A 22553-nucleotide genomic window follows, 5' to 3' on the forward strand; every position below is an offset into this window, starting at 1 on the left:
TAAAATGTGCAAGCAGCCGTTCTAAAAATGTAGAAGAAAAGTGTGCACCAACTAAAGTTTTGTGTTAAATTCACTCCAAGTGACTTTCAGCTCTACTAAACTCTAATCTTCATACTGAAAGTGGGTAGCCTATTGAAGACTCCCAGGCAGACTGGGAGGCCAGTGACATGTGCCACCAATCTGTGAAGGTAGTACAGTTAAGTTAAGGAGTTCACATATCGCATAGCAACTTGGTGTAGTCAGACAACACAAACACAAGTCTGCCCAAGGAGGCTTGTGTCATCCAATGTTTGCATCAGACTGCTCTGCAAGTTTTACTAATACATACTGTAGTGCCCAGTGCAGTTTTCTTTGTGCGGGGGAGGTGACATCAAGGCTGGGGATGCCGGCAGGCTCAAAAAACTGGTAAAGAGAAAAAAAGTAGCTGTGTCATAGGGCTGACTCTAGATAGCCTACAGGCAGCAGCAAGGAGGAGGATCACTTCCTCAGGTTTATCTCGGACAATACCTCCCACTCACCATACAATGGGCTGATGCAGCATTGGAGCACCTTTAGCTTCCAGCTCTTTTGCCTCAGGTGAACGATGGGGTGTTTCAAGTGCTCATTTGATGACCACGCAATGCAGACTTCACAATAGCACCAATTTCAGGCACTAATTGAGTCCTGAAGCTTGGCCAAAAGCTAAACTCTTGGTGCTTATCTGGACTTTTTTACCCTATATATTCTGTATTCTGTATTTTTCCCCCTTGTTTGTTATTCTCTGTCTCAACACATTCTGACATTTCTACACAGATTCTATCTTTAGATCTGCAGAACCCCTATTAAAGTTTTGCAGGGAGAATAAGTCAGGACAGGAGGTAAAGGAGCAATGTGGAGAAAACCAGCTGATTTAAAGTCATAGTATTTATAGTCACGGTATAAATGTCACTGAAACTGTTTTAATGTAATCAAAAATCATAGATCCAAATAAAAGCAGGGTGTCAGTTTTGCATAGCTGATGTACAGAGTACGAATACTTCAGGTAGTCATTGATTATTTTTTCATCCTCAATAGTACAGTAGGTTCCAAAAAATGCAAATACTCCCTCTTGGCTCTTTAAGAGCTTACAAGTCTATGAAACATTGATGAGAGCTTCCCTGTTTCACAGCTTATGCAACAGCTATTGTGCTGCATGATCAACAGGCAATTTCCTCTGTGCTTCTGTCAGCACCTGATGCAGCCTGTATTATCTTTTGTTTTTGTTTTTTTCTTTTTGAAAAAGATGCCACACATTGAGGGGGAAGATATTGGGGCCAGTGTGTAAGAGAATAACGGAGAGGGGAATGCCTCTGTGTTTTCTCTGCTCTCTGGGAAAGCATTGTGTTGCTGGTTAAAGCTCTGCTGCTATGCTGCAGTCAGCGCCTGGCCAGCATTTTTCCCAAGATGGTTGCATAACTTGGAATAAATGAGGCCTTCCTCCTCCACACCAATGCACAGCTAGCTAATGCCACAGGGAGGAACAAGGAGCAACAAGCAGTCAAACTGTAGAGTATGATTCATGGGCTATATATAATGTCACTAATACTTTATTAATCACTGCTGACCAGTTGCAGGAACCAAAATATGATAAGAATTGCGCTGGGAGACACTTGAAAGAAGTGGAGGATCTATCGGTTTTGTGAGGAAAGAAAAGATGAGAGGTAAGTGTGTTAGCCTAACTATAGCCTAAAAATCCTCCATTAGTATTATATGAATCATGAGATTAAAACACAGTTACCTAGAATATTTTGGTTCCTGCAACTGGTCCGTCGGGTTATTGTCTCCCCAGAAACACTTGTGCTTTTGGAAATCTTTTTTTTCCTATTTCTGTTTTCGTTTTTCCTGTTTCAGTTGTGTTTTGTGTGCTTTTGCAGTGGGGTTTTTTTTTGTTATTGTTTGCTTGTTTGTTTTTATCTAACTGCCGTCAATAAATAATTAACAGAATATTTATTCTTACCTTACAAGTCCTCACCATGGCTAAAACAACCTCCAAAGGAAAAATAATGAAAGTAAGCACCCCTTTTCTGAGCCACCATTCTCTCCATGCATTATTCAAATTCTTGCGTATGTAATGTACAAATCCTCTTCTGGCTATTCCCTTCAGGGGAACCCAACACATCGACTGCCTCCATCAGACCCCATGTCATGAAATCCTTTTCTGTCAAACCAACTCTCTGCATATCCTCCCATATGGAAAAGATATATATAAATCTTATAAAGTTTGTATCTGTCTTGTGTGAAACTTGTATGAAAAGCATATAAGAGTGAAAACAGATATAAGATCCCTTGAAAAATTATATAATGAAACTTGTATGTTTTGGATACTTACTAAAACTATGTATGAAAGTAATGAGAAAGTGGCCACTTTCATGAGTAATCACATATAAGTTTTTACTATTTCTTTTCCATATGGGCTTCTTCACTACATCCATGAATCTCCTAGGTCGTCTTCTTTCCCCTCTGCATAGCAACTCGATATTCCACATCCTTTGTACAATACTGTCACTACTGAAGAACAGAAAAAAAGCAACACAATCTAAAGCCTTAAATGTTGGCTCTTGATTTGGATCACCTGCATATACACTTACCTCATTATTTGAAACTTTGGCCATGCTTAACGTCACCATTTACAACTGTACATAACAAGAATAATGAAATACATACTGGGTCCACATCAAGTCACTGTTCTTGATGAACGCAAAGTATGCAAAAAGCATATTTTTTAAGCACTTTGTCGACTGAGCAACCAATCGATATCGTCAACTTCAATGTACTGAATTCAGGAGATAGTGAGAGGGAACTTAAGGGGGACAACAGAGAGTTTTGATGGTGAAAATGAGAAAGAGAGAAACAGGAGAAGAGAGCGCTTTAACCACTACAGAGTAATTATTACATTAAAGTTGTACAGCGCTACATCTGCTGTTTTCTGTAGTCAACTCACCAAGCAGTGTAAAACCTGTGCTGAAACAGAGCATGAAAATAAAATATAAAAATAAATCGCATAACATGGCTGATTACACCCTCTGATGAATGGGAATGTTTTAGTGTTTTTCACTGTAGTTAGACCAATATTTAGAGCAAGGAAAGAACATAAATTGAATAAATTTAAAGTGTAATTTTATCCATTTATTGCTCTGCAACATTAAAATGGAGTTATTGGTACAAACATGCAGTGTAACAAATCCCAAGTCATGTAGTCCTGGGTATCCCTGGGCGAAAGGCATTTAAATTCTCAAAGCCTTACTATAATGTGCAGTTCATTTTTTGTCTTTAAATGTGTGATTAAATTCATAGTTTATTTTTTATTGCTAAACAAAACCAAACCACCCCAACTTGTAACAGAACACTGAACATAGTAGCCCACATGGCAAATCAAGTCGTAGAGTCACGCATCAAGAGTCTGTATCGCATTACATAGTAGGTCTTTTCGCCCCTCCTTGTGAGACTGGGATACACCCCAAACAACCTTGAAAATCCTATTACAGTTCCTGGGATTTTCAGCAGTGGTTGCCATGACAACTGTGCATTTTATTTCTGGCTCCTTTGAAATGGTGTGTGCGATCAGAGATCCCAAACGTTATGTAAGGCGATGTGCACTGTTCCAGACTGGGGTTTTCTGCTGCAGAGAAGTGTAAGTAATTAATTACAGGGGACTTGCATGCACTCAAGACATCGCCTCCCTGTTTACCTTACAGTTTTCAAATCGCACTGGTAAGATGTAGGCTGTAATTGTTATGCAGGAAGATAAGCTGAGGATGGAGACTATTAATAATGGTGCCCATTCTGACACAATTCGTGGAAGGTTTTGTACATTTAAGACGTCTTCCTGCAACTTGATGGACTACAGCGCCATAAAAATTGTGAAGATCAAGATTTATGTGAATATTGGAAATGCCTTTGATGATAAAAATTCTATAATTAACAGGGCAGAAAATAATAAATTATAATTTATGGTTTTACATGACCTCTTTTGCATTATGTTTGCATATAAACAAGTTGCTAATCACTTCAAGGAAGCAATTTTCTCATCAATCTCACAAATATCAGCAGTGCACACATTTCCAAATGAAGGTTGAAGATAGACATTGGATATTTTGCAAATCACTCCATAGTAATTACCGGTTTATGAGCTTTATAACACTATCATATTCTGAACTGATCTTTTTTACTCTCAGATGCTAATCATCAGTGTTGGGCAAGTTACTTTGAAAAAGTAATTAATTATAGTTACTAGTTACTTCTTCAAAAAAGTAACTGAGTTAGTAACTGAGTTACAATATTCTAAAAGTCATTAATTACTTGAAAAGTAAGTATTGCGTTACTTTAAAAAAAAACGTTTAACCCTCTGGGGTCCAGGGCATAATTGGCCATTTTTAACTACTTTTGGTTTTCCCTCCACATTTTACCTTTAAAAACTATTTACTTTGTCTTGTTTGGTATCATCCTTTTCAGCACAACCTCACGTGTCTGAATTTACAGTTATGTTTTCATTTTGACATACTGTATTAACACAACTGATCTAAAATCAGACAAAAAGCATAAAATCCGAGTAGAAAAAGTTATATTTTTTACTGTAACAACCACAAACATATTTAATGAATCATATTTCATAACTTCAAATGCAAATATAAATTGTCAATTTTAAAATCCTATGCACAAGTTATTTGCATCCATTTACCTTGATTTTTTAAATAAACATTTCAAACTATTTACATAACAATCAGCTGTTCTGCATTCAATAAGATGCCGCACAAATTATTTGTGCCACTCCAAAAAATAATTTGGCTTACCACGACTACTTTATTCTTCCTCAGTCAAACAGCAGCACTCATGCGATTGTTTTGCCCCCTTAGCTCCAGGTGTTGTGCTAGACAGTGATTGTGATTACCGTCCGCGGCAGCGCGCAGCTGCTTAAAGCTGTAGCGCCCAGCTTACTTAGTAGTCAGCTACTTCCGTGCTTCTGTTTGTTGAAAAATAGTAATGGACTGCATTTTCTTGTTAGTAACTGTAACAGCGTTGTAACGATAGGAATAGTAATTAGTTAGATTACTCGTTACTGGAAAAAGTAACGCCGTTACTTGTAACGCCGTTACTTGTAACGCCGTTATTCCCATCACCGCTAATCATATTATATTAACTACAGTGCAACATACAAACATTGTGTCCTCAAAGCTTTATCACTGAAAGAGTCTGTAAAACTATATTACGTACAGATTTACAAACAGAGTCTGAAAGTACAGCTGCAGAGAAAATTTGAGGGTTAAAACTTGAGAAACCTCTTAAAGTTAGGTTCAATCAGCCAAAATTAAAGCTGTGGATTTCAGGCTTGAGGAAAGTCTGTTTAAAAAAGACCAAAGACCAAAAATCTGCAAACTCTTTGATGAATATGGAATTGGGCATCATTACAATCAAAATTCAAACGTAGTTGTTGCATTGCTTTTTCATGCAATGCAAATTCTAAAAATCCAATCTGTCTGTAAAAGGTCTGCACTTTTATTAACCTGAGCTACGTTTTACAAAGCACTTTATAATATGTTCTCATTCACCTACCTGTCATCCAGAGTAACCGGTGGTTCAGTGTCTTATCAAAGGATACTGTTAAACTGCTGGGCATCAAAAACCTTTGATGAATGGATAACCTGGTCTCACCCCTGAGCCTTTATTATACTTCTTTTAAATTTTTTTGACTGTTGTACTACCAGTATCAGTCCAGCTGGGATGATTTTGATCATTTTGCGGTTAAAGCAGTGAAGCTGTGTAGACCCAGTTTAGTTCTAACTTTTTCTGTGTTCATGTGTGGACCATGTGACCCACCTCCAACCTTATATATTGACTTAAGACCAAGCAAGACCAAGTTCTTGGAGGTATTTTATATTTTCTAAATCTGTCATAGAGAGTGGGGACAAAACCACGATACAGGAATTAGGATCTTGGACACTGTATGTGGACTTCTGAACTATTCCTGAGGTTCATATTATTATTTGACCAATGATAGAAGTGCAATAATCACTAACACTTTCTTTGATTAATTTATTTTTTGTGATAATAATAAACCATCACAACCCCACTGGGTGTGTTAACCCTAATTTTTCACTCATCCATTTTCCTAATCGCTTATCCAATTCAGTGTCATTTGTGCCGGCAGGCTGGAACCTATCTGAGCTGATGCTGGGTAAGAGGTGGGGTTCACCTTTGGCAGGTCATCTGCCTAGCATGCAGCTAACAGAGAGAGACAGAGAACCATTCCTGTTTTCGACCGAGAATCACCAAGTGCTAACCAGTGCACCACATTGCCACCAAACCTTTATCATGCCATCATAATATCGTTGTGAGTGAAATGAATAGGACTAATTTTATCTTACCTTTAATCCCTCCCCTAATTTTTATGTGTTGAACATAGCAAACATTGAATGTTATAAACTATTGGTGAATATGCACATATTGTTTCAGCATTGTACAACATAAACGCAATAGAGGAAAACTCGTGGGAGCTGGAACAGCTTTCATCATGAAGCATGTTCTAGGGACTGACAGAGCAAAGGGATTTTGGAAGTTATGCTGAACTTTTTAACCTCACACACAGAAGCTACCAAATTTTCTCATTTAAAAATCTCTCTGAAGTAAAGAAAAATTTGCCCCTCTTTGTGATCACCGCCCAAAGATGTGCACGTCTCTTCCAAAATAATTAGGTGTACAGCTAATAATGTTCTCCACCACGGGGCTTGAGAAATAATGCTTTTATCACAGATTTTAGAGGAGTTCGAATCAGCCCAAGCAGTTGCAGGAAGGATATGGGATGAGTTTAGGAACATAGTCTTCTTTTACAGACAAGTATTATATTGGATTAAATGAAGCAAGCTAGGTTTTTGCATTTAAACAGTAACTTGACAACTTGACAATAATACCTAGTAAGGGATTACATTTGCTTTAGATTTCTTCACAATTTTTGTAAAAAACATTTTGAGAAAACAACTGGAGCCTTAATTCTGTAGAGTACAGTTATATAGAAGGAAACATCTGGTTAGTGCAGAAAATCTCTACTGTAATTTATGGTTATCTATCCATAAACCGTGTATTATTGAGTCTTCAGGTCCAACTGATAACAATGTCTCTGAAATAAATGCTTGTTCTCTTTATATATTCTAAAAAGCGAAACTCTTTTACTGACATCTACCTTTACGATGAAGAATAAAATCAGTTGCAAAAAGGAGTGTATTTCAACATATATGCAGGAGATAATCAGTCATTTATGATGAATTATACATCACAAGTACATTTCCTATTTTTAAGCTTCAAAACCTCCAGGGTGTTTTGTCATCTGTTCTTTTCAGGTGAGATGAAATTTGACACATCATCACATTGAAGTGCAACTTTTCATGTAGAACAAAAATATTTCATTAGCTTTTCTACTATATTAAAAGCAGTCATTAGTGAGGTTAACTTAGGTTAGCGTCACATTACTGAAAGTGTCAATCAGTGTAAAAGTGTAAAAACCTATTGTGTAACATGGTCTGGCCTTTGTAGGAGTATTTACTTAATTAGAAGTGTTTTGGTACGGGCTGGTCTAGATGTAAATTAGAATTGCAGGATGGTTGTGAAGCACCCCGCGAGAGTATTCGTCTGTCAGGTGTCACTATGCTCTCTCAATCTGACAGAATCTTTCTCTTCTTTTTCTCCTTCTCTGAAACAGACCAGAAGACTTCATCTTGGTCTCTGTCTCGAAAGTTCAATGAAGGCAGACGCCTCCCTCCATCCAGGAACATGAAGGGCTTATCGGGCAGCCGCTCCCAACATCAGATTCCTCTACCCCACGGCTTGGACTATGATCCCCACGTCCATGACATCCACACTCACCATGGCGCTGACTCCCGCCACCCATCCTACCTGCTCAGCCCCACAGAGAGCTGCCCTATGGACTTCCACCACCGCTACTCACCACGCAGCTCCATCCACTCCGACTGCATGATGATGTCCCCTGTCATGATGCCCCCAGCTGCTGCATCTGACCACATCTCCAGTAGCACCTTCCCCAGAATGCACTACAGCTCTCAGTATTATGACTCAGCCACACGGGACGACTGCGCTGCCATCACAGCCTCCGCCACATCCCCAGCTGTTGCGGCTGCTGCAGCTGCTGCAGCTGCCTCTTCCCACCATGCTGGCACCAAGAGCAACCGCCTTCCTGCTAATCTCCTGGACCAGTTTGAGAAACAACTGCCACTGCACCGTGACGGCTTCCACACTCTACAATACCAGCGCACCTCTACCACCACCGAGCAACGCAGTGAGAGTCCCGGCCGCATTCGACACCTTGTTCATTCAGTCCAAAAGCTCTTCACCAAGTCCCACTCCCTGGAGGGATCGTCCAAGATGAATGGCACAAAAGGTGACATGGTAGGAGGGGGTTATCACCATCATGGCCACCACTCCACAAAACACGGTAGCAAGAGGAGCAAGAGCAAAGAACGTAAGCACCGCTCTGGTGGCTGGTGGAGCTCAGATGACAACCTGGATAGTGACAGCACCTATCGCACACCCAGTGTCATGTCACGGCACCATGGGGAACATGTCAGCCACTACCACCCAGATTCCATGCACAGCCACCACTTTGGAGACCTGTCACTCAAGACCTCAAAGAGTAACAATGATGTCAAGTGCTCAGCGTGTGAGAGTATGGCCATGGGACCCGAGGGCAAGTTCATGAAGAGGAGCTCCTGGTCGACTCTAACAGTCAGCCAGGCCAAAGAGGCCTACAGGAAGTCATCGCTTAATTTAGAGAAACCCATGATGTACACGGACCTCAAGTCATCGCGGACATGTCATTACCTGCAGGTTAGTAGTACCTTTTTTTGGAAATATATGTCCTTAAAGTGCAGACAAATTTGATTAGTGGCGTATTGTACTGAGCTACTGAAATACATGTTTTTGTGTGCATCGGTGTATATGCTATGGCTGGTACACAAACACTGATTCATTCCATACCATACAAACAATTCTGACTGGCATTGATCAGCTGCTAGTTTATCCACGTATAAGTCATCCTTTGCTTTCAGAATTAATGAAATCACAGAAGTTGTTTAATTTAGTTTGAAGCAATAACAGGATGTTTCCTTCCAAGTTTTGTGTTCTTCTAAATGTTTAATACTCAACTCTTTGGAAAAGGCCCACAAAAAATGTCTGAATATAGACTGAAAGGCCAGTAAATGTGGAGATATTTGAAACGCCAACTATCAGATAATACAACAAACAATAACTAAGATCAATATCCACTCATCTCCGACACTGCCCTTCTCGATAAAATGCATTGATCGATTAGGAATCTAGACAGCGGGGTATTTGGAGTCTGCCTTTCTTTCTGTCATCCTCCAGAGGGCAATTACAGTGTCCACAAGTGTGAGAAGTCAATATATTTAACCAGGATTCCCTTTTGTGTGCTCACCTCAGGGAGCTATTGTCTATTAAGATATAGAGCTCGCCTGACTGAATCAATGTCATGGTGGAAAGCACTGAGAAGAACCACTGAGCTGAACTCCAGTGTAGGAAACACAAAGGCTGTGGTGTCTGCAAAAACAGCATATAGTGTGGCTTGAGTTGCTGTAGGAGCTGGTTCACCAGATTGGAAAGAGACATTACTTTATTCACAGATTTTATGCCCCATGCTTGCCTGTAACACTGTCACGAGTCACGAGACTAAAGTAAAGCAGTTAAGCTACAGATAGTGACTTCTTCTAAAACGGTCAAAAGTCAAGTATTCAGTCTTTCAGCGATCTTTGAGTTTCTTTTAATTTTTAATACTAAGCACTTAGCTAATGCTCTCATCCACAGTGACTCACAGGCTACAGCATTAGAATATTAAGCTCAAAGTCCTGCTTTAAGTAGCTTTTAATGAAGGTGACTTAAGAATTGGAAATAATGATAAAAACAGTGACATGGGTAAAAGTTGTTTCTGAAATGCCAATCAGATTTCCAATGGGTCGTCATTAGCATTACGATGCTTGTTGTATGCACATCTTGGGAAAAGCTGGCCTGGACTTTGGTCAATCATGTTATGAAATGCTTAACTGTAATGTGAAAGAGAACAGCTGAAGTGATTGGCCATTATTAAAGCTATGCTTCCATATTACAGTTGTGCTTGTATATCACTCAATCTTGAAAATAGACAACTCCTTTAAGCCACTTTCAATGACAGCCATTATGAGAAAGTTGCAAACTGAAATATATGCTTGCACTATAATCAACAATTACCCACGTTTTTTTACTCATGACATCAAATTTGAATCGGCACTCATATAAACCCATAAATAGTTCTACCGAGTACCATATGCATCCCCTTCATTCATTTTGATGCTGTGTGAAATGCACAGTTACACACAGATACACAAACTGCAGTTATTTGTGTGTAATGGGTAGTCTCTGTCAATAGAGGGGCTCTCTCACTGGCATTTAACAAGCTTATATGTCAGCAGGCAGAGACCCTGCAGCTGCCACATGGGCACATTCAGCACTGAGCATGTCCATAATGAGAGCCTTATTCAGTGGAATCAATGAGCGGAGATCTGTAAAGGCGTTGTGGTGAACGCTCTTGGTGCCCATCTGATTTTATCTCTTTGATGTCTGGGTCCTTTAGGTCAATGTTCACTTGTGATGAGGAGGACAGGCCTGCCTTAGGGAAGCTGACATAATCTTGTTTTAGCAAGTGTCACGTCTTCAGTCTGACCATCTAAGCCAACAAGGGTAGGGTGAAGCATATGTCAAAGAATATTAGAGGTTGAATCTACACCATTAAGAAAAATGCATACAGTGCTGTGCAAAAGTCTTGATTCACCTCTAGTTTCTTTACACTTCTTGTAATTTTTAAAAGCAGTCTCGAGCAATAGTTCTCCAGGTTTTCTTAAGGTCTTTGAAAAGTTTTCTTTGGACGTTGGTGGTTTTTTCACTCATTTTCAGTCCTATCCTTGTAACTGACCACTTAACACTGACCTATGAATCGCTGAGACATAAAATGGACACCCGATTCCCGATGATGTTTAATCTGCCCTTAAAAACCTAATGAAACTGGAAAAGTGTAACGAAACAAGAAGTAGAAGGCAACAGAACAGTATCTGAAGGGCATGTCCTTAAGAAATAAGAAGAAATTCAGCAAAGACCTGACACAGGACCTGAGCGATGGACCCGGTCCTTCAATCTACTATTAACCATAGCCTCATCAGAAATGGTCTCAGTACAAGAAGGGCTCCTTCCCACCATATTTTTTAAAATCATAGTTATCCTGCTACCTTTGCATTTAAAAACCTTCAAATAGACTGCGTCCACTCTCACCATTTCAAAAGCCAAAAAATAACTGGCTTACTCAGGCACAAAATTACAGGACCCGCACATTTACGAGCTAGAAATTGTTCTACCACATCCAACAGGTCAGTGTTGTTTTTCACTAGATGCAGTTTCACATCTGGTATATGGCGTTATGGAATTACTTTCTGCATTGAGAAGATGTTTTATCCCAGGGTTATTTTTGTACAAAGTGCCCACAGTGTAGTAGTAACTAATGATGGTGTAAAGCAGCTCATCTGTCTAGCTGCCTCAGAGGCACAGCTGAACAAGTTCTTTCAGGTATGGCATCAAATGAACACAGAAATAAGGTAATGCTAATGAGGTAGCGCACTGCTTCCATGAGTGATGACTGCCTTGTTAACAGCAGCCCCAGACGATCAATGGTTGTGCATTAGGAGGAAAATGAATCTTTTACTTTATTGCTGTCTTTAAGGCTGATTAATTTAGTTTCCAGGCATTTTATTCTATGCATGTGGGAATGGAAAATGTATTAGCCTGTGTTACACTTTTGCTGATGGGTCTTTTTTTTCCCATGTTAACTTATGAGGTTACGCAGGTTTGCAACGTACTTACTGCCTTCATTTTTTTAGATGATAATGCACAAAATGTTATCTTATATCACAATATTAGGTAACCGAACAATCATCTCTCGTTTTCCTACGTGCTGTTGTGGAGTTTAGTGCTGAGGCAGTGAGACATGCTGTGCAAAAGAAATTCATTGTGTTTTGGCTTCAAATCGTAGCATATGGTTTAAAAGATTCAGAACGCGTTTTATGTTGACTACAAAAACAGTTGAGGAATACATCTGAGCAGAATACTTTACACTAAGGATGATGAAGCCCAGTTGGTCCTGCTATAATCATCTGTAAATCCTCCTACTTTTTACTATGTGCCACCTTCCATACAGAAGAAAAAAGCTCTATTTAAGTGCCTTATGCTGTTGAGTCCCTCACCTGTCTCCACTGAGCACAAGGGCTGTCGAGTAAGAGAGGATATTGGGTGCTAAAGAAAAAGATTATGAGGGGAAGAGATGAAGAGATGGGCAGCAAGAACAGACAGCGAGAATGGAAGTGATAGAGAAAGCATTATTCCACCTCTAGGAGAAAAAAAGGGGTGTCAGCCACTTTCTTTTCTGTGAGAGCAGTTCAGCACTTGTGGCAGAGAAACAGCCACGCTGTATGACTGGCTAAAGTGAGTAACTGGCAGAGCATGAAGAACAGTCCTGCGCCTCGGCTTGTTGTTCCAGGAGCTAAGACTGGCCTGTCCACTGGGACTACTGCTAGCTGCACCACACACTAACACTGCTGTACTTGCTACATGCCTGATCAATACGCTGTTAGCACAATCAGTGTGTGACACATGGCCACTGTAGCTGTCCATCTTCATAAGAATTAAACCAGGGTGCAATTGAAGAACCCATGAACATTGTTTTTAATAGTATCAATCTGATACTGTAAGCTCAAACATACACTGTGTATTCAACCCAACAATAACAGGTAATCATTTTTGAAGAGTTGAACTTGATATACTCTATAATTTCTGTTCTATCAAAATCACTAAATCAGCGCAATTATTATGAGTAGACATCTGCAGCACTGCACAGCACAGTGTAGAATAATTAGAACAGAATCACTTAATCACTATGCTAATCTTGATGCTGTTGTGTTAAGCAAAGTCCCTGTTTATTGTACTTATAATTGAAACACTGAAACCAATTTATGCTACATATATATAATGTTATGGCTATGAGCATCTAATACATACAGTCACATGAAAGAGTACAGCCTTGCTGCTTCCATAGAAATCAGGGGTGTACGGTAAGTAGCAGCCAAGTGCTGCTAATCGAATGCACTTAATTAACTGATCATCAGCAAGTGGGACCACCTTTGTTAAAGCAGAAGTTCTGCTGGTCTGGAGCATTCAGGTGTGTGTTAATACAATGGCATAATATTCCTAGGGGTGGATGTCCCCATGTTCCCAAGTGCACCAGCAAATCTACAGCATAATGATGGAAAAAGAAAAGAAACAAGGTGTTGCAATATTCTGGTTAAAATCCAGACCTCAGTCTGATTGAAATGCGGTGGCGGGACATTAAGAGAGGTGTACATAAGCATTTGCTTGCACTGAAGCAAAACTGTAAAGATGCGTCGGCCAAAATTCCTTCACAACGATGTGAGAGACTGATAAAGTCATACAGAATACAATTACTTCACCGATTACTGCTGCTAACGGTGGTGCCACAAGCTACTGGTTCATGGGGTGTAGTTTGTTTTTCACAGGACTGCATAGAATACTGTCAGCCTTTCTTTTTCACATGACTGTACATGAGTGTTCATTATTTTTGTCGTTTTCAATCACATTTGCCTTACAACTAATTCTGAGCTGCAGTATGCCAAAAGCTTATTTTGTGTTTATTTGGCTGACAGTCAAAGCTAATTGAAGCGCATGTATGTTTTTGTATTAGTAATACTACAGTGATGACAGTATGCTGACTTAAAAGTTACAGCCCAAGCCTCAGGGGTATGATTGGCTGCCTTTTCTGTGCGTGCATAAAAATACATACTGATTCCTTGCCAAATGTGTTCATTTGCTTCCCAAAAATCCTTTAAATATGGCCACATTTTGATTTGCATTATGAGCGATTTGCTAAAAAGGATGCTGAACCCTGTCCATTCAACTGAATGTTGACCGTGCGGATGTAAAGTGCCATTTTACTTTTAAGAAATGTGATAATGAATTTCACTCCGTAATTTAGTGATGGGCTGGGTAGTTTTGGGCTACCTAAACATTTATGAATGGAAAAAAAGCAGTGTGAACAAGCGTTTGCCCTCTTCCTGATTTCCTAGTTTTATTTGTCACACTTATGTGTTTCAGATCAAACAAACACATTTTAATATTAGACAAAGATAACCAGAGTAAATACAAAATGCAGTTTTTAAATGATGATTTAATTGATTAAGGGAAAAAAGTTGGTCCTGTGTGTAAAAGTAATTGCCCTTCTTGTTAAATCATGACTATTTCTCATATCTCTATATATGTTTATGTGGGAAAATCCCAATATATGACCATGTTCAATGTCACTTAAATCACCTTTCTTCCTGAAGCTCAGTTTGAACTCCAATAGGACATTTTGACCATCTCTTCATGCCTAAATACACCGAACTGCACTGAGTTGGCTGATTGTATATTTATGTTAACAAGCAGTTGAACAAGTCCACGTAACAAAGTAACCAGTTATTATTTCTTAATCAGCCCAAAATTGGGTACAGCTGGAGACCAAAGTTTGTACACTGCTGTGAAACCACTTGGATAAATCTTTATAATTATTAAAAAATTTGCTTTATGTTACGGTCTCACAACTTTATATTTTCACTGATAACATCCTTGGCATCACTGTGATACACAATTCCTTTACTTGATTTTTCCATTTAGGTTAAAAAACACATAGCTAATACACTTTTCACACTTATATGGGTAATTTTCAAGCTGTATTTGGAAATATCTTTCATTTACACAACCCTGTCAAAGCTGTATATTTTGTACATGGCTAAATATTGCTATAGTACTCATCATCGTTTTATCACAGACTTGCAGGAATAACAAGTAATATCCTGAACTACTTCAACCTAATTGTTATAAATGTCTGTATTGTATTAAATGTAGGTGTGCCATCTTCCACAGGTGCCCCAAGATGAGTGGAGTGGATACCCAGGTGAGAAGGATGACGAGATCCCATGTCGGCGGATGCGAAGCAGTAGCTATGTTAAAGCAATGGGAGAGGTGGATGATGAAAGTGGGGACTCTGACACCAGCCCTAAGACCTCTCCACAAAAGACCATTCGGTCAGATGCTCTTGTCCTCAAATCAGCCATGCAGAGACCCCATTTAGACTCCCACAGGTAGGCCTGGTTGCCTAACGTATTGACTTAGTGTGCCCACGGCAATGCTGTGTATTCATTTAAATATTCCAGTTTTTATCATGGGTTCACTAAGGTCTTACTCAAAAAAAGGTAAGATGATGGACTGTGATTCATTTCCCTTTTATTTCACAAGTTTCAAATATTTACATGACAAAACCAACGCTCATCAATAGCAGTATCTCTGGTGTTGCTTCAGGGTGAACCAGTTGAGCTGCTTGGATTTCAGTGTTAATTGTTGCTTGGCTAGAATTTATTGGAGTCAACGCTGAGGACACAAGTTGTTTTTTTTCATACTTCAATACAAGTGGAAAGTTGGGAGTTTTGATGCAACACTTGCTGCTAACAAAATGTTGCTGCATGCTGTGTTTAGTTGGTGCTCAAAGCAAGAACATTCAGAGTCGTCTATATAAATAAACAGTCTCACTGCTCTGCCTACATGCTGTCAAAGTAAAATTGCTGTTTGTTAATGCTGCTTTTTGTTTAGCTGTCCCTGAGAGATATGACTAAATTGAACAGTCAGGTGATTTCAAGTGAAGTTACTTTGGAAAACAATAGTACCTTTGTTGGCTTGTATGGTTGCTGTGGTTGGCTCTTTTTTGGTCTTAGGCATTGCCTGCCAAGCACTGTATTTCTACAACTGTTTCATGGGTCAGCTGCAGCCGTGCTCTGGTGATTGCTGTGGCACCAACTGGTTTTGAGTTTGATATAAATTTTTGATATACCATACACAAACACTGCATCGCCGCATCACGCTATTGCTGACAATTCTGTCAAAAGAAGAAAGAAAGAGAGCCGGTTCAAATGCAGGAGAGGTGACACATGGAAGGGCATACGTTAAAGTTAACACTGCTTGATGAAAAGCCTTGGGGGAAGTGACGGGTTTGTTCTGTAACCCAGCCAAGTGTGGAGTATATATGTCTGTGTTTTGATCCTAGACAGACTTTGACAAAGGGAGAGCATGCAATCTCCACATAGAAAGGCCCCAGTCGACCTGTGGAGCCAAACCCAAGACCCTCCTGCACTACTGTGTTGCCTTTACAATTACAACAAACCTTAATTATTGACAATTTTACCATTCACTTTCACTCTAATGTGATCTACTCATTAATATAAATGTGGTAGATAGTATTTTGTTGGTAATTATTCTAATCAGGGTTAATATACAAATAACATGTTGCAAAAGGTGCTGCACTGGACAAATTGAGATTAATTATCCAGATGATTTGTGTGATGTTACTTTTTAAAGCAGAGTGTACATCAGTTGGCTGTTTTAGAACAGATAGATTTCGCTTCTCAGGATCTTACCACCTCCATTTAATGATTTCCTAATGATCTCTCGCTGGTAAATGGTGACCATGTGTATCTTTTTCATGCTAAACCAGAACAACATACAGAGTGTTTTTTAATTGGCGTATTCGTGATGTCATTGCTCTACCTAAGCTGAAACACAGCTTTTCCCCCCAATTTATTGTTCTCTGTGACTGTTTGTTTTCAGGCACTGTGACTTTCAAACGCAGCCAAATTCTTGAAGCTAGGGAGCTGTCGTGAATCCGTCATCTCTACTGCCACTGAGTGCTAATTTTGTTACCATCATCTCAGTGGGGAACTGATCACTTTTGCTTTTGTCCACAAACAAAACAGCTCTTATGTTTTGTTTATCCTCTGGTGGAGAATGTAATAATCTCTTACTGTAACTCCATGCTGTCACTGTTTCCCTAATAAGAGCCACAGCCTAGCTATGCATGCTCTCTATGATTTTGGGATGAATGAACTAGTGTTTTATCATGGAACTAGAGGATATTTAAAAATGAGAGGGGTGAGGGGGTATCATGTAGAAGTGAGAGGGTATCATGTAGAAGTTCATTTTCATTTAATCACAAATAAGGCCGTGCCAACAGATGCTAACCAGCGGATTTATAAACTACAGTGTGTTCCAGATGTTACCTTTGTGGCTTTTGAACTGTGAAATCGTGTCTGTCCCTGCCCCCTGTCCTTGTTCAGCCAGGGCTACCACTTGCAAACCACAAGAGATATACAGCCCCACCCTAGTGTCACGCTGGACCCCGCCACCTTTCATCCCCCGCCCTTCCGCTCTCGCAACCAGAGCTACATGCGCGCCGTCAGCACCCTCAGTCAGGCTAGCTGCGTCAGCCAGGTGAGTCTCAAACACATGCATCACACAGAGGCAACACCTGGACACATCACTGAGAGCTTATATCAGTTTGTATGTAGTAGCACTGTGCTGAGGACAGCACAGAGGCACTAAGCACCCAAGGGAGGTCCCCTGATTATTAGATTGCAGAGCAGGGGTGTCAAACATAAGGCCCAGGATCCAGAATCAGCTCGGCAAAGACTCCAATCCGGCCTACTAGATGTCTTTGGAAAATTTGAAGGAGGGCTTGAATTATGGACTTTTCACTGTACTTTCATAAGTGTTACTACTACAATTAAGACCTCCCACATGGTCATTAATACCACACTAAAGTCAATAAGTTGTAGATAAAAAAATAAAATTACATTCGCTATCTACTATTTACTGTAGACTAATGGGTCTATAGTGAGTTAACAAGAAACTTCTGTTTTATATTTACAGAGAAGTCTGGGAAATTAACTACTAGAATTTTTCCTGTGATTTCTTTCATTAACTACAGCACAATTTCTTTATTATGTACAAAAAGACACATGCTGTTGAATTAGACTTCTTTATCTAATATTAAGATACCTCAGGGATTAAATGTGTTGTTAAATCTCTTTACACTGACAGAAAGGGGCATTTCACTGGTCTGGCCCAATTAAGTTCAAAGTGGGCTTTGTGTGGCCCACAATGTAAAGCGAGTTTGACATCCCTGTTGTATACAAAGCCTTGGCTATATCAGTCAAACGAAATTGGAATAACTTATTGCTTTTACTGTTTGGGTACAGATGATTTATCTGAAAGCTTATGTCTAAATCAATTCCAGACACAGTCCAACATGGTTTACAGTTTGTTTCTGAAGTGTTATCTGCTCATAAAAAAAAATGTGAAATTACACATAATTGTTAAATTAGGACATCAGTGTCACATCAGCAAGTTTGCATCTTGATATCTGGAACAGGCTACTGATACACTGAGCCTAGTGTTGTTTTAGCATGCCAACTCGTTTGTTTTGGTTGACAGGGCTTTTTTGTCACCCTCGAGCAATGTACTACAGTACTAGTGTAGGCCTAGAGATGAAATAAATACACGTTTTGAACCAACATCATCATTCAAATAAATTCAAATTCAAATACCTTCTTCTTCTATGAATCTATACATTTGGATGAATTAAGTCCGTTTGGACCTCCATGGTGGCTTAAGATGTGGTTACTGCTGCAAGATCTGAGACACATCCACCATTGGACCTTCAATACGTACATGGAGTAACAATGAGGAGAGATTTTGGCTAAAACACAGGTTGAAAAATCAGTTTACACCCTTACGTGCTAACACTTAGTTTTCCATTACTGGAAAAGGTCTAATTAATAGCAAATCATTCCCGTTTTTAAATAGTAAAGGCTAAAGTAATAATGAAAAGGCAATATTATCTCAATAGTACATTAACATTTACAAAAAGTATTACATAATTCAAATATAAACAAAAGTATGCAGCCAACACAATTTGTATCACTAAAAAAAGAAGCTATTTTTAGCTCTTCCCTCATTCACAAGGAGTTTCCAGAACAGGTAAACTCCACATGTTTGATTTGGCAGAGTTTTCGTGCCAGATGTCCTTCCTGACGCAGCCCCAAAGGGATTTGTGTCTCCTCGTAGGATTGAACTGGGGATCTATTGGTGGTTAGGCAAATGCTTTAACTACTACACTACAGAGACACGTTCAGCACTTAGCTGTAAAATAACATTTCCCTTTGATGAGTACACGATTTTGACATTAACAAATGAATCTTGTTACACAGAGCAGTTTATTGTACTTCTAAGCTCTTCCACTTATGAGATATCTTCCATCTGTTAGCATTCAGTATACTGTATAGAACGTCTTTTGTGATCAATTTATTGCTTTATAACTCAAACTGGCTATTTTTCTTATTGTTTTTTTGTTGTCATCTGAATTTTTTTTCCCCCATTTGATCTGACATTTATTCAGTTTAAGGTCGAAACTGACAGCGGCGTTTCCTTATGCTAACACTCCTTCATATTTGCTGTGCAAAGGGGAAGAATCAAAGTGAGAAAGAGAAAGGAAGAGGAAAAATTAAGGACTGCTATTCCTGTTTTTGTCTCTCAGGTGAGTGAGACTGAGATCAATGGCCAGTTTGAGTCAGTTTGCGAGTCCGTTTTTAGTGAAGTAGAATCCCAGGCCATGGAGGCCTTGGACCTGCCTGGTTCGTTCCGCACTCGAAGCCACAGTTACCTCCGTGCAATTCAGGCTGGTTATTCCCAAGATGACGACTGCTTGCCTTCAATGACATCCTCCACTGTCACTTCAACTCTCAGATCCACAACAGGTAAAACAATCCCCCCCCTGAATAAGAGAGGGCTTAGATTACATATCTTCATATATCCTATACATGCGCACAAACTTGACATACCTAAATATGTACAGTGGGGAACCCTTGAGCTTCAGAGATGCCGGGCTGAATGATTCCAGTTATTTTCTTTGGAAGCTATGGTGTACGTGTGTTTGTTTTTTTGCCACTGCATACTCCCAGTTGTTTAGATGGACCTGCTTGTGTGTTACGTTGCATGAGTCATGCATCATTAGCCAAGCTTCTGATTGGTCAGTTGTGGTGTTGCCGAGCTTTAATCTAGGATAGGGGTGGGAGAGCTACATTTTAAACATTAAGACGGCAACACATGGCCATAGTACACAGTATAATAACACAGCACAGCCACATTACATGGCATGCCTAAAAGGAACAGGCCCGAACCAAAGCATGTTAAAGTGTGGTGTTATTTATGTGTTATGAAAAGCGTGTGAGTTACTTAGGGAGGGGTGAAAAACAAAATGGGCCAGGGGGCAGGGGAGCAGTAGGTCACTGATATACTTGTTTGAGAGGACAAAAGCATTCACCTGTACTCCCCCATTAGCACAAACTTTGTAACGGACCTTGCAATTGGCTACATAAAATAAAAAAAATGTAAAAAAAAAACAACAACAAACAAACAATTTAAGGTAAGTCAACAAGCTTTAGCAGCTAGTACATATGCACACCTACATGCTGGTTGCACAAAGAAACTACACTACACATGTTAGAGTTTGAAAGAAAAAAACTTTACTAACAGTATTGTTGTACTGTGTTGCATGAAACTCGAGTTAATGCTAACAAATGTCCCAATGAATGATATGTCAATGTAAAAATGCAATAATTTCAAGGTTTTTTGTGACACAGTTCAAACAATATTTCCCTTTATTTAGCATTTCAGGTTCTTTGTGCAAGCACAGTCTTTGCGGTAACTCCCTCACTGAGTGTATTTGGTGTTTGCCTGCAAGAGTAAAGCTATGAACCCTATTGAAACATTTTTTTTTCTCTAATTACATGCATTTTTTTAATATTATGGATTACCTGGATTTTTACTGTTTTTGTACACTTCTCTGTCAATTTAATATTGGAGACATTTGCAGTTTTATTCATTTTGTTGCCTTTGTTTTCTTGTTGAATCTGGACTTTTGTTTTTGTTTTTTATCCTTTCATTCTCAATTGGGTTTCCATCTACGATTTCTACGATGTGACAGAAGTACTGAGGACAAAGGAGTGTTCTCCAATCCCACCGTCTTATTTGCTTAACGCTATTCATTTAACTCTGCTCCAAATCTGTCAGCTCAACATGGGCGAAAACAAGCAGTTGACTGTACATTATGTTCTGAAATTGTATTACCAAGATTAGCATAATGCATCGATTACAACATGCAATATAAGACTGTAGCAGCTCAGAGAAAGGACTCCCTGGATGCTGATAAAATATACAGTACTGTCACCTCCCATACAACCCGTACTGTAAATATTACTTGTTTTTGGGATGCACTATAATTATGCGTGAATAGTGGCCATAAAATAAAAATAAAATAAGAGAGAATCGCTTATTCATGGAATCCTGTTTTTATGTTAGTCTGCAGTACTAGATTATTACTATTATTATTAAACTGTAAGCAACTTATGACCCAAACCCTGAGGCTAGTGGGCCCTTGAGTGGGGAAGGGACCCCGTGGTGCTCCGTAGGGCAGACGAACAGCAAACCCCTCTCCATTTGACCATCCATCTCTTGAAGGATAACCAAGGGGAAAGAACAACTGGAGGCATCAGTGATGATTGTTGCAGGTATTTTAATGTTGACACGCATACATATATCTATGTATATGTGTGTTTTTGCACTGCCTTCTCAGTAAAAATAGCAGATAAAGTTTATATGTAGTTGGTAGAAATATCGCCTTATGTTATCCCAAGTAGCAAACATGGTGTCAAACAACTCATAAAACCTCAGACATGTTGATTTATTTTTAGAGCACTGGTAACGCTGAATATTGATTACAGTGATGAATGTGATGCTGGCTTTTGTGAGTTGTTTACCACGTCTCTATTTTAAGTGTTCTTAGACCACATTGTAAGTGTAAATGTATGCGGTATGTTCTGCCCAGACTCTTCAGAATGTTTTCATGCTTCAGCATAAAATAGCAGTGAATGTTATCGCATTGCCACTGTCTCCAATCATTTGTGAGCGCAGCATCTACCTGTTGTACATGTGTGAACTTTTTTTTTTTTCTTTCATGAAAATCTGGCTTCTTTTCAAAAGGCCACTTGTGGCAGAGTCTAACTCTTGGCAGTGATTTTGTCAACTGTCTTGGACTGTGGGATTGCAGCCTCTCCCTGGTGCAGCCCTCACCGGGTTTGAATATTTCACATGGTCTAAATCAGCCACCTTGGACCTGATATGTTCAATAGGGTTCATATCTGCTTCTTGTGATTCTTCTACTCCCTTTGCATCTTTTCTTTTGCACAAAATTGCACAAATTTTAAGTAAGTCAGAAACATTTGACATGGTTTGAGAAAGGGTTCTCAGAAAAAAAAATGAATCTATGATTTGATAATGATTGATGTATTTCATGTTTAATTCCACTCTTTGTTGTGCTGTGCAGTGAAAAGATGGAAAGAAGCCTTGAGATGACTGAGAAGGCAGTGTAAAAACATTGTGAAAAGCCTGCAGTATGTGAGTTAGGTCATAATCGTTGCCTTTGTGGAGTAAAAGAACTGAAAAGCATATTTCAGTAAAGGTGCATTTTTAAGCAGGTTTTGGCTGACCGATATTCACCTACA

The 22553-nt window shown here is 39.4% G+C and overlaps 1 protein-coding gene across 4 annotated transcripts in view; it reads left to right on the plus strand.

The window, feature by feature from the left end:
* LOC120724642 (disks large-associated protein 2) overlaps positions 1–22553 on the plus strand; it is an 83031-nt gene that overhangs the window by 56593 nt on the left and 3885 nt on the right. For all 4 annotated transcript variants that reach the window (XM_040016920.1, XM_040016921.1, XM_040016919.1 and 1 more), the window contains 4 exons: positions 7709–8850; positions 15031–15248; positions 17271–17424; positions 19529–19748. In XM_040016920.1, coding sequence (XP_039872854.1) covers positions 7709–8850; positions 15031–15248; positions 17271–17424; positions 19529–19748 — 1734 coding nt within the window. The remainder of the gene's footprint in view (positions 1–7708; positions 8851–15030; positions 15249–17270; positions 17425–19528; positions 19749–22553) is intronic.

The sequence above is a fragment of the Simochromis diagramma genome, unplaced genomic scaffold (genome assembly GCF_900408965.1).
Source record: "Simochromis diagramma unplaced genomic scaffold, fSimDia1.1 OVJJ01000802.1, whole genome shotgun sequence".
Classification (NCBI taxonomy): Eukaryota; Metazoa; Chordata; class Actinopteri; order Cichliformes; family Cichlidae; genus Simochromis; species Simochromis diagramma.